This window comes from Oryctolagus cuniculus, chromosome 2 (genome assembly GCF_051225735.1).
Source record: "Oryctolagus cuniculus isolate XC-2025 breed Fujian yellow rabbit chromosome 2, ASM5122573v1, whole genome shotgun sequence".
Lineage (NCBI taxonomy): Eukaryota > Metazoa > Chordata > Mammalia > Lagomorpha > Leporidae > Oryctolagus > Oryctolagus cuniculus.
The window spans coordinates 95,821,949-95,835,086 of NC_142868.1; the positions used below are offsets into that span (position 1 = coordinate 95,821,949).

Here is a 13,138-nt window from a genome sequence, read left to right on the forward strand (position 1 = left end):
TTTTTGCTATTTATGAGTACTCCTTGTTGTACAGCTTGTGTGTTGGGGAGGAAATCACTCTGGAATGTTGTGATCCTTGTTCCCGGGTAGGGCATAATGTGAAGTGGACCCCACAATTCATGAGTTTGTGCACAGAAGGCAAATGTGGCAGCCCCCTGGTTACACTTGAAGTTACAGTTTCTCCTGCTTCCTGCTTGGAGCTTCAAACAGTTTGCCAAGTTTCCCATCCCATTGCAGTCTTTAACGCTGGGAGCTTACAACCTCTCACCTGGTTTGCTAAGGTGGGCAGTGCCAATCTCCTCCCTCACTCCCTCTGCTGCTACTTCACTGCATGTTTGCTGCCTCTCCCTCCTCTTTGCTCCCCCAGTGTGGATCTGAGCAATCTCTGGAGGACTCCTGGGCCTCTCTACATGAACTCCTTGTGATTCTGCTGCCAGTTTGTATCCCCTCTGCTCAGTAACTACCTCTTTTTCCCTCATACAGCTCGGAATGTCCAGCTAATACACTGCCAACTTGGCATGTTCCCTGTTGCAGGTCTTTTGGCAATGAACCAGTGGATGTGAGAACCATTCCTTTTCTCTCCTCTTTAACTCTCCCTTCCTGCCTTCTCATTTCTCTCTCTCTCTCTCTCTCTCTCTCTCTCTCTCTCTCTCTCTCCCCCTTTCAGGTAGTTAAATAAAAATAATTTCAAAAATTAAAAAAAATGTTAGGGCTAAATAGAAAAAGAAATTGCCAGGGTTGGAGGTACAGCCCCAATATTAGATGAAGAAGATTAAACACCCTTGTCAGTAAGGTGTTACTTTGCTGTATATAGATTATACATGTGTTTAGCTTATATATACATAAAAAGACAGACACATTTACCTTAAAAGCATACACAAGAGCTTATACTCACACTTTTCAAAGTAAAAAAAAATCAGAAATTCTAGTTAATTTTCTAATATAATGGGTTGTCGTTTATCACTTCCAGGATACCTGCTTCTATTCTTGAGACCACTTTCTAAATGATCATTATTTAAGTAAACAAGCATGTTTCCCCATTTATATTCCTCTTTCCTGACATCACCCATAGCATAAATAACTTCCCCATCTCTCCTTTCCTCACTCAGGTTCCTACCAAGTGCCCTGTCCCAGAAGAACTTACCCAATCTAGTCCACTTCTTCAGGGCAACCGTGGTCCTCAGATAAGCATCATGGGATGCCATTTTGTCTATAAAAGTTAGAATATATGTGATTTCCCAATGTTTATTAATATTGAATCTTTCTTTTTCACTTTTTATCCTTTGGTTTTTTAAGATTTATTGTTTTTATAACAGTTCCAAAATACCTGCTGTATATAATCCATTGAAAATATTTCTTTTAAGTTATGTTTTAAAATTTAAAATGTTACAAAGATTTTAGACAACAAAACATAAGATAAAATTAAAAGCACAGTGTTCCCACAATCACTGTTTATATGATAATGTGTATTTTCCTTCTTGTCTTTTATTTATATTGCTGTAATCACCTACACTTTTATTGCCTCCTAGATGGCACTCAGCATAAACATAATACTATTTTGTCCACCATATTAATTAATTTTCAATTGATGGTCACCTCATGAAATAGTGTAGCAGAGTTAGTGTCAGTCCCTTTGGTTGGCAGATTTCCCAAACAGAAGTGGCAACACCTGGGCCAGTATTATTGAGTGGTAGCCCATGCAAATGGATATATGTTTAATAAGCCTATGATCATTTTCCATCAGTGCCACCATGATCACTTTATTTTTGTATCCACTGTGCAATAAATGTGACTGGGCAGTGGCAGAAGCCTGTTTAAATTAATGGTCCATGTCATTCTGTCTATGTGGGTGCTTACTGTCTCTGCTTTCATAGTTCCTATCTAGCCATTATTACTAAGCATTATAAAGATTGCACATTGTAGCCACTTTAATCAGCATATTTTATGCCTCCTCAAAAATCTGTTACAAATCTACCGTTTTCAGTCTTCTGATAAACCAGATAAACTATTATGTCCTGTCAGAAACTATAATTAACAATATTCTTGACTGTTTTTTTCTCCATGAAGTAGATCAGGTATAATACTCAGAACTTTGCTAATACCACGACCCTATGGGTTCTTTTTTTTTTTTTTTTTTTGACAGGCAGAGTGGACAGTGAGAGAGAGAGAGACAAAGGGAAAGGTCTTCCTTTCCCCGCTGGTTCACCCTCCAATGGCCCCCACGGCCAGCGCATCCCGCTAATCCAAAGCCAGGAGCCAGGTGCTTCTCCTGGTCTCAATGTGGGTGCAGGGCCCAAGGACTTGGGCCATCCTCCACTGTACTCCTGGGCCATAGCAGACAGCTGGCCTGGAAGAGGGGCAACTGGGACAGAATCCAGTGCCCAGACTGGGACTAGAACCCGGTGTGCCAGTGCCACAAGGTGGAGGATTGGCCTATTGAGCCGCGGCGCCGGCCCTCCCTATGGGTTCTTTAATAGGGTACTACTGTTATCCATCTACTTTCAACAGACAACCAACATTAACTTGTTCAGCCAACCATCAATGAATAAGATTCTTTTTTTCTTTCTCTGATGGTCATATTGTAGGCTCTATGCAACAACTAATACTAGTGGAAGGGGAGGCCCATTGTTTTTCAGTTTACTTATGCCTTCTGGGCCTGCTGTAGCTTGAGCTATGATACATCTTTCCATTTATTATTGCTGCTATAGCTACTCTTCTTTAGAACTTAATAGGTCTGACAGAACACACTTTTATCCTAGTGGTCCCTTTATGCAGCATAGTCAAATACTCAGTCCATACTAGCACCAGGAGAACACTAATAGCTAGTTTTCAAATAGTATATATTTAGTTGCCATGGATAATATGTTCTTTTTTGAGAACATGTATTTATTATATGTTATGATACAATCAAGGCTAGCCATGAAAACCAAAAAGAGTATTTCGTCATCAGAAATATCTCTGCTACCAAAGTATCTTCCTGGTTTTATAATACAAGTTTTGGTTTTTATAACCCAAAGCTCAGAGCTACTACAAAATTATTTCTTCTGAGCTTTAAAATGGACTCACAGAGGATCTGTTTTCTACCAAGTATAATAGTTTGAGGAATGCAAAATATGCTACCTCTTGAATCCCTACCAACTCTCAGCCTTCTTTCTTGGTAGCAACTTAATACAGCCCAATATGCAGTCTTTTTTTATAAGAATGTTTTCCAGCCTAATCCAGGTTACTGGATCCTAGCATAATTACCTATATGAAATTCATGAATCTTGGTACAGTTTTCCTCTCACATTCTGAAATAAGCTTTAATAAGTTTTGCAAAGTATTGTTTAGATCTTGCTCATTTGGTGTCCCACATGATGACAGTAAAGTTGTGGGATGATGTGTTTTGTACACCAACTGGAAATGCAGCTTTTCCTATGAGATAAAGAAGAATGACCAGTATATTCGGTCTAAGTATAGTTGGATTATTTGACATGGAAGAAGGACTGTTATTTATTTTAAGTTTGCATTTGGTTTAAAGACATGTTGTGGATTCAGTATTGATAAGCAGACTGTTGTAATCAGCAACTAAACTTAGTCAATTTAAATGCACTGTTGTGCTGAGTTTGGCAAAACATTGTTATTGATATTGCTTTGTAGATATTTTGTAGCTGTGATTAACATCTGCCATCGACTAAGTAAGGGAAAGTATACTTGTTAATGCAAATTCCTCTGTTAAGAACCCAGAGTGATACAATAAATAAATAAATAAAGACAAGAAAACATAAAATTAAATTAGTAATATGCGTATCTGCATGCTCTCTGAGAAATGGAATGTGACCATAATTAGAAAACTTATGGGTCTTTTTTTAAAGAATGAGTTTATGGAGCTGGTACTGTGGCATAGCAGGTAAAGCTGCTGCCTTTATTGCTGGCATCCTATGTGGATGCCTCTTGGCTCCACTTCTTATCTAGCACTCAATATGGTCTCATAAAGCAACAGAAGGTGACCCAAATGCCTGGGTCCCTACACACATGTTGGTAGACTTAGAAGATGCTCCTGGCTTTCGCTCCAGCCATTTTACCAGTTGGGAAGTGAATCAACAGGTAGGAGACCTCTCTCTCCCTCTCTCTCTCTCTCTCTCTCTCTCTCTTCTCTCTCTCTCTCTCTTTCTCTGCCCCTGCCCTTCTGTAACTCTGCCTTTCAAACAAACAAAATCAAAACTTTTTTAAAAAGAATGATTTTATGGAGCTACCACTGTAGCATAATGAGTAAAGCAGTAGAAGATGGCCCAAGTGCTTGGGAACCTGCATCCATGTGGGAGACCGGGAAGAAGCTCCTGGCTCCCATTTTTGGATCAGTGTGGTTCTGGCCATTTTGGCCATCTGCAGATTGAACTAGTGGATAGAATACCTCTCTCTCTCTCTCTCTCTCTCTCTCCCCCTCTATGTAACTCACTCTTTCAAATAAAAAAAATAAATCTTTTCAAATGGAAAAAAATAAATCTTTTCAAATGGAAAAAAATAAATCTTTTCAAATAATTTTACTATTCAATGATTTAAATATTTATAATCTGTATAATGTAAATACATTTTATTTTATTTTATTTTTGGCAGGCAGAGTCGACAGTGAGAGAGAGAGACAGAGAAAGGTCTTCCTTTGCCGTTGGTTCACCCTCCAATGGCCAGCGCACTGCGGCCGGTGCACCGTGCTGATCCGATGGCAGGAGCCAGGTGCTTCTCCTGGTCTCCCATGGGGTGTAGGGCCCAAGCACTTGGGCCATCCTCCACTGCACTCCCTGGCCACAGCAGAGAGCTGGCCTGGAAGAGGGGCAACCGGGACAGAATCCGGCGCCCCGACTGGGACTAGAACCCGGTGTGCCGGCACTGCAAGGCGGAGGATTAGCCTATTGAGCCGCGGCGCTGGCCTGTAAATACATTTTAATAATGAATTCTAGACCGTTGCTAGAAGAGTGCTATTTAAACCAGTAGGAAAGGATGAGCATTTCCCCCACTACATTGTGGATTGATATCTTGTAAAAGAAAGTAAAATGTAAATTAATTAGAAAAATGAAATTCTGAAAGAACAGAAAATATATAACCCTGCTTTTCAATTTAAATTAGATGCTCCTTAGAAGTTAATCTTTCCTTCTCATGATAATTACCATATTTTGTTTTAAAACATTTTCAACCTTTATGCTTTGTTGCTGTGTTTGAACATATGACAACCTATACAGATTTAGTGCAACTTTTATGGACTATTTATTAGGCAACTTCTCTTATCTCCTGTTATTAGTATTTTTTCCCAAGTACTCATTCCTTCTCACAGTAATGACGGCATTTTGCTTCTCAATTAATAATATTTGCAGCACATTTGAATTTTTTGTTTTTTAACTTTCTAACTGCCACCTATGTATATCTTTAATATCTTAGTTTCAGTAAGTATTTGCCCAGTGAAATGGAAGCCATCTTGCTTGGGTTTTACATTGTGAAGTCATCATCTTCCTTAAAGTTCTGTATGTTGTCCTGGCAACATTCAAGTGCATAGTTTCTCACAGAGACCTTAGACTGTGGTAATCATTCACCACTTCCAGGTAATATATTTTGTACATTTTATGGGTGTTTATGGGACTCTAAATTTCCCTTTAATTGTGAAAGCTAAAGAAGTTGAAGCCTATTCTGGTGTCATTGTCTTTGATTTTTTTCTTGACTATTCACCTTTTTTAATGTGTCATAGTAGTCTACCACCAATTTTCCATATGTCTTTTATAATCTATTATTTCTTCCACAAGATAATTCATTTATACTTAATCATAATATATTTTACTTCAGAAAGCATCAATTTTTATGTTTTATGTTTCAGGATACCATTACCTATGCGTGTTTTTAATATCATAGTCTGTTTATCCTTCCATTGTGAACCTGTGAACAAATTAAATTTTGACTATGACATCATAAACTCAAACAAAATAATTTAAGTTGTCCTGACAACCATTATGCACATATATTTTGAGAAATCTTGGCATTCCAAATAATTCACACTATCCATGTAATGAATTTTTACTGCCATCTTTTCTTGTTTTCTTTTTTGAAGATTTGTTTACTTATTTGAAAGTGTAGCAGAGAGAGGAGATACAGAGATTTGCCATCTTCTGGCTTACTCTACAGATTGCTGCAATGGGTGGTGGGCCAAGCTGTAGTCAGGAGTTTCTTCCCATCTTCCACATGAGTGGCAAATGGCCCAATCACTTAGTGTGTCTTTCACTGCTTTTATCAGGCCATGAACAGAGAGCTGGATCAGAAGTGAAGCACCAGGGATAGAAACCAGCACTCATCTGGGATGCTTATTTCACATTCAGTAGCTTTACCTGCTGTACCATGATGCTGGCTCCCATGCAACATATTTTTAACTTATCTGAATTCTATGGGACTCTATATTTGCTATCAGCATATGAGAGTTTCAGTAGAATAAGTATAAACACTGACTTATTTGAATTTTCACTGCTTTGGAATTCCATTTTGTAAGGTAATTGTAAACATATAGTTTCCAGCCAAATACTTATATCTACTTGTTGTTCTACTATTGTTTCTCTGAAGTTATTATTTCTTATAGTAATTTGATATTATAGCATCTCTATTTAATTATTTATGTTTATTCTTGTAATTATCACCAATGTCTATATTTAGTAATGTATTTGTGAATCCTACCCCTTTGAACCTTAGGCCATGTCTTTTAGTGTTTTCATTATGAGGTTATCAACTGCCATAGAATTCTGTAAGTTGTTCTGGGAACTTTGATGCACACAGTTTTTCAGAGCTATTTTAGTATAATCTTGTCTTACCCCATTCAAGGTATCACATTTCATTGTAATTGTGAATGCTTATGAAACTGTAATGTTACCTTTGATTATTTTTGGAAATGTCACTATGTTACTTTTAAATGCTGATATCTTACTGGTATTTTTATTCTGGTAGGTGGTGTTTTCTTTGATTTACATTTCATGAAAAATGTTCATTTATTTTTCTTTTTACCTTAGTTATAATAGTTTACTTTTTAAAATAATTTCTTTATTTGAAAGATAGAGTTACAGGATGAGAGGGAGACAAAGTGAGAATGAGAGCAAGAGAGAGAGAAATAGAAAAAGATGAATGGGAGAGATTTTCCATCCTGATTCACTCTTCAAATGCCCATAATGGCCTAGGGCCAAGCCAGATTGAATCCACAGGCCAGGAGACTTTTCCAGGTCTCCCACATGGAATCAGTAGCCAAGGAATTGGTCCAGTATGTATTGTTTTCCTAGAAAGAAAAGCTTTTTCAGAAGTGGAACAGCCAGGACTTGAACTGGTACCCACATGGGATGCCAGCATTCTAGACAGTGACTTTACGTACAGTATCACAATGCCAGCACCAATAGTCTAGTTTTCAACTATTTATCTTCTTGTCATTCTATCAATGTTACTAAAATATTCATTTTTCATAGTAATCATAATATATTTTATTTCCTAACATCCTTTTTATTTGCTTTCACATTTGAGTTCATAGCTAACACTTAAATATCTCTTTAACTTGGTGCTTTAAGCCAGTCCTAGCACTGTGAATGCCTGGTCATCCTGGTTGGCTTATTCATTATGAGATCATCAACTCAATCAAAATACTACACTTTTTGCTGGCAATCATCATGGACACATATTTTCAGAGGCATCCTAGATTCATCTGATAATTTTAATAATTCATTATTATAGATAAGTTAACATAGTTTCACATTTTATGATTTTCTGAGACTCTTCAATATTTGAAAGTTTCAATAGAGTAGTTCTAGATACATATTCCTTTTAGAATAACTGTGGTTAAAAAAAGAAAAAAACAGATTATTGTGGTAAGTTATATGATATTTGAGTTATTTTTCTTGAAATATATTTTTTGTTTTTCTTTTGTCAGTGTGCTTCTATTGGTCTACTTCAGAGTAATGTCTCATATTTTCTTTTTGTACAATTAGCATTTCAACTAAAATTGCTCATTATTTCTTAGAGTAATGGTAAATGAATTTTATTTCATTTTAAGTTTTTATTAATATAAAGAGAACAGATTTCATGTAGTTTATAGACACCATTCAAGGAATATAAGCGCACTTTTCTCCCTCTCTCTTTTTCTTCTCCTTTCTTTCTTTTTTTCTTTAGTTTTTTTTCTTCAGAATAAGAATTAAAATGTCCTTTACATTATAGACTTAGTGCAGCACTAACCATAATGTTCAACAAGTAAATAGTACAAAAACCATTATTCCACAGGAATATAGAGAAACAATATAAACAATTATTATCTCATAATGTCAATTTCATTTTTATGCATTGTGGGTTTTTGTATTCTATATTAAATAACATATAAGAGAAAATACACATGCCTTTTTGTCACTGGGTCATTTCACTATGCATAATGGTCTCCAGTTACATCCATTTTCTTTAGAAAACAGGATTACTTTTTTTTAGATTTCTTTTGTTTTATTTAATGAACATAAATTTCCAAGTACAGCTTATGGATTACAATAGCTTCCCCCCCCATAACTTCCCTCCCAACCACAACGCTCCCCTCTCCCACTCCCTCTCCCCTTCCATTCACATCAAGATTAATTTTCAATTATCTTTATATACAGAAGATCAATTTAGTGTATATTAAGTAAAGATTTCCACAGTTTGCACCCACACAGAAACACAAAGTGTAAAATACTATTTGAGTACTAGTTATAGCATTAATTAAACACCTAAGAGTAATTGTGTATTAATTACAGAGTTCAACCAATAGTTTTAAGTAGAACATAAAAAATACTAAAAGGAGGATTACATTCTTTTTATGACTGAGCAGTAATCCATTGTGTATTTATGTCATATTTTTATTTCATCATTATCCAATTCTTTAGTTTTGTGTTTCATAATGTGTTTTATATATATATATGTGTATATATATATATATAAAATATTTTTGAATGTGACAGCATCATTTACATCAAAACTTTAAATTCTTCTGAAAATCTTCATTGACACAAATCTTAGAGCCATTTTAGGTCAACCATTTATTCATCTTTTGTTGATGATTTTTTTTAATCTTTGCTTAATACTGGGGGACTTCAAATTTTCCTATGATATTTAAAATACCCACTTGAGTACTCCTGTGTACTATCCTCTTGCATTTATTATTATTCTCAAAGAAATGTGATTTTTTACCTTCCCTTTATTTTTCTTTTTATAAATGTAATTTTAATGATTGATATTTCAGCAACTACCTTTACAATTTGCAGTCCCACCATTATTACTCTTACCAGAATACTCATTTCTTCACACAACAATGATGCATAAGCTATCATGCGCACATATTTTCAAAAAAATCTTGTGGGAGGCAGGGCCCGTCTCCCACAACATGGCGCCGAGAGGCACGGCGCACTAATGAAGAACACCTGATTGGTGTGATGACTGCAGGAATGCCAGCAGGACGGATTGGTGGGAGAGGACTATAAAGGGGGGATAGAGACGGCACGGTTGGTCTGCTCCTTTTTTCTTACTGTAATAAAAACCCTACTGAAGGGGGATCAACAGCGTCTGGTGTCATTCATCCGCAGGCGGAGGAGCGACAAGTGGTTCCGTGACTTAGATTTGGACTGCTGAGAGAAAAATATAAACTAGGGAAAACCTAGGAAGTGAAGCTGGGAACTACCGGGGAGAGAAGAATATAAACTAGGGATGAACAACTTAATACATTATCCCTCTTAGTATTTTTTTTGTATGTTTTACTTAATACTAGTGGTTTAATTCTGTAATTAATACACAGTTATTCTTAAGTGTTGAAATTTAACTGAAATGTGATCCCTGTTAAACATAAGAGTGGGAATAAGAGAGGGAAGAGATGTACAATTTGGGACATGCTCAAGCTGACTTGCCCCAAATGGTAGAGTTAGAAACATACCAGGGAATTCCAATTCAATCCCATCAAGGTGGCATGTGCCAATGCCATCTCACTACTCCAAGTGATCAATTTCAGTTCACAATTGATCATAATGAAAGGACTAAGAGTCAAAGGGATTACATAAACAAGTCTAGTGCCTGCTAATACTAACCAATAGAATAAATAAAGGGGAGAGTGATCCAACATGGGAAGCGAGATACACAGCAGACTCATAGAATGGCAGATGTCCTAAACAGCACTCTGGCCCCAGAATATGCCCTAAAGGCATTCCGATCTGGCTGAAAAGCCCATGAGAGTATTTCAGGCATGGAAAGCCAAGACACTCTTGCAAAAAAATAAACAAACAAACAAACAAAAAAAACCTAAATGAAAGATCTCTGTGAGTGAGATCCCAGTGGAAAGAACAGGTCTTCAAAGAAGGAGGTACCTTTCTCTGAAGGGAGGAGAGAACTTCCACTTTGACTATGACCTTGTCTAAATAAGATAAGAGTCGGAGAACTCAAAAGGCTTCCATAGCCTTGGAAACTCATGACTGGAGCCTAGGGAGATTACTGATGCCATAGACAGGAGTGTCAATTGGTAAAGTCAACAACAGGAGTCACTGTGCACTTACTCCTCATGTAGGATCTCTGTCCTTAATGTGCTGTACATTGAGATTTAATGCTATAACGAGTACTCAAACAGTATTTTTCACTTTGTGCTTCTATGGGGGTGCAAACTGTTGAAATCTTTACTTAATGTATACTAAACTGATCTTCTGTATATATAGAAAATTGAAAATGAATTGATCTGAATGGAAGGGGAGAGAGTGGGAAAGGGGAGGGTTGCGGGTGGGAGGGAAATCATGGGGGGGGGAGCCAATGTAGTCCATAAGCTGTACTTTAGAAATCTATATTCATTAGATAAAAGAAAAAAGAAATAAAGCCTATTTGAACCTAAAAAAAAAAAAAAGACAGCAATAACTAAAAGTAAGCAATGCCACTGTGGTCTGAAGGAGTTAATGTAAGTTCCAATGGAAATAAACTTTGCCAAAGACAGTGAAAAAAAAAATATAAACTAGGGAAAACCTAGGAAGCGAAGCCGGGAACTACCGGGGAGAGAAAAATATAAACTAGGGAAAACCCAGGAAGTGAAGTGAAAACTAGGGAAAACCTAGGAAGTGAAGTGAAAACTAGGGAAATCCTAGGAAGTGAAGTGAAGTGAAGTAAAAGCATTTACCGGGAAGCCCGGGAGGCAAATTACTGGCATAAGAATTAGTTAGAACAAGGTGCAATGGGTAATGTGCCATCCACTCCCAGGCTGCGACTGCTCCTAAGCCTCTTGCTAACAACAGGGACTCCAGTAAAGGCGGCTACCATTCGTGCATTCACAAGAGTGGTCGCAAAAACGTCTCCATGGTTTATAGAGAATGGTGACTTAGAGCAACAACAGTGGAGACGACTGGGGTGACAGTTGCGCGCAGCTGGGGATCAAGCGCTCCAGGACCCCACGGAGATCAGCAAGGACACCAGGCTGCGACTGCTCCTAAGCCGCTTGCTAGCAACAACAGTGGAGACGAGTGGGGCGACAAATTGCTTAAAGAGTTACAGCAGTCAGTGCACAAAGAATAAAAAGAAGGGGGATCTGTGGGAGGCAGGCCCCGTCTCCCACAACATGGCGCCGAGAGGAAGAACAAGAATGCGGAATTGAAAGTTACAGAACATGGCTGCTAGAAGTTGCCGGAGCTGATGCAACCTCTGATTGGAAGAGAACGGCGCGCTCAGCGCGTGGACAGAGTTGTTTTAATGAAGAACACCTGATTGGTGTTGTGGGGAGCAGCCCGGACTGGACTGAGTTACTGGAATTAAGACTTATTCTATGCATCCGCTCTCCCACAATATGGCGCTGGGAGAGAAGTAAATAGCTTCCGCACAGCTGCCTCCAGTTCAACCAATAAACTGTAGGACTTGCTCCTGATTGGAGAGCAGCGTACTCGGCGTGTGGGCAGCTGAGTTGGGATTGGCGGAGGAGGACTATAAAGGAGGAGAGAGACGGCATGCACGAGGAACATCTAAGGGGAACATCTGAAGGAACACCTGTGCAGCCCCCGAGAGAGCCGGCCGGCGGTGTGCCGCTCCCCTGCGGAAGTGGGGAATGTGGCCAGGGGGAACTGCCCTTCCATGGAGGTGGAAGGGACAGTAGCCAACCCGGGAAGAACCAGCAGCAAACCCGGGGAGGGCTGAGCAGACGAAAGAACAGCGCAGGGTCCTGTGTCGTTCCTCCACGAAGAGGGGGAGCGACATAATGGTGCCGTGACTCGGATGGGAAACTTAGGACGGATAGGAAACCTAGGAGGGAAGAAGCGGGAAGAGGTGGAGGGTATCGGAGAGGGAGACTGGCGGACAGCCTGGGGAAAAGCCGGACAAAAAGGTGCCGGAAGAAGCTATTGAAAGCCTAGGCATAGACTCAGATACGGACTACGGGGGGAAGCTGGGAGAAATCTCTAAGGTCGAAAGCGAAAGTGAAAGCTAGAACAAACAAGACTCAGAGGCAGACTGTGGGGAGAGGCCAGGAGAAATGAGGGAGGAGTATTGTTGGAAGAAAGCTTGGGGAAACATACCGGGTAGAGGAAAATGTTAGGGAAATTGAAGCCGCGGGGGGCAGGCCGAGGCGGAGACGAAAGCCACTTTGGGATTCTCAAGTTAGCCCGGGAATGGGGGGCGAAAAGTTGAAACCAGAAGCGGAAACGTAAGCCAGATTGGGATCCGTCTGATTAGCCCGGGGAGCAAAGGACAGGAAGCCAAATTGTGGGGCGGAGACGTGAGCTGGGTTGAATTCGCCAGGCTAGCCCGGGGAACTTGGACTGAATGCCGGTGGTGGCGGAAACATTCGCGGAAGCCGCCGCGTGCAGAGAGAGCATGGGGCGTGAATAGATAGGGAACGCGGGGCTGGCGCGAGGCCGTGGTGCAGGCGCGAAGTGCGTGGAGACCGCGGAGCGTGCGCGCAGAGCCGGGAACCCGCCGGCGGGGCGAGGCGCCGCCGGGAAGCCACAGGGATAAGAGAAACAGAAGTTTAGAAGTAAAATGAGAGAAATAGGAATGCTGGAAGATAGAAGTAAAATGGGAGAAATAGGAATGCCCGGAGATAGAGAAATAGAGAAATAGAAAGGCCTCCCCACAACACAGCAATGAGAGAGCTTGGATTCGGTCTGCCTGATTAGTGAGGCGA

General features: G+C 39.5%; 1 protein-coding gene across 3 annotated transcripts in view; it reads left to right on the forward strand.

The window, feature by feature from the left end:
- The window catches only part of LOC100354896 (uncharacterized), a 147,012-nt gene that overhangs the window by 70,244 nt on the left and 63,630 nt on the right, over positions 1-13,138 (forward strand). The window contains exon 7 of one of the 3 annotated variants that reach the window (XM_089325971.1): positions 1,110-4,419. The exons of 1 other annotated variant lie outside the window; for it this stretch is intronic. In XM_089325971.1, coding sequence (XP_089182097.1) covers positions 1,110-1,188 — 79 coding nt within the window. In that variant the 3' untranslated portion in view covers positions 1,189-4,419. Of the gene's footprint in view, positions 1-1,109; positions 4,420-13,138 lie in introns of those variants that run through there. One more of the 3 variants, XM_089325972.1, reaches the window with a different exon arrangement.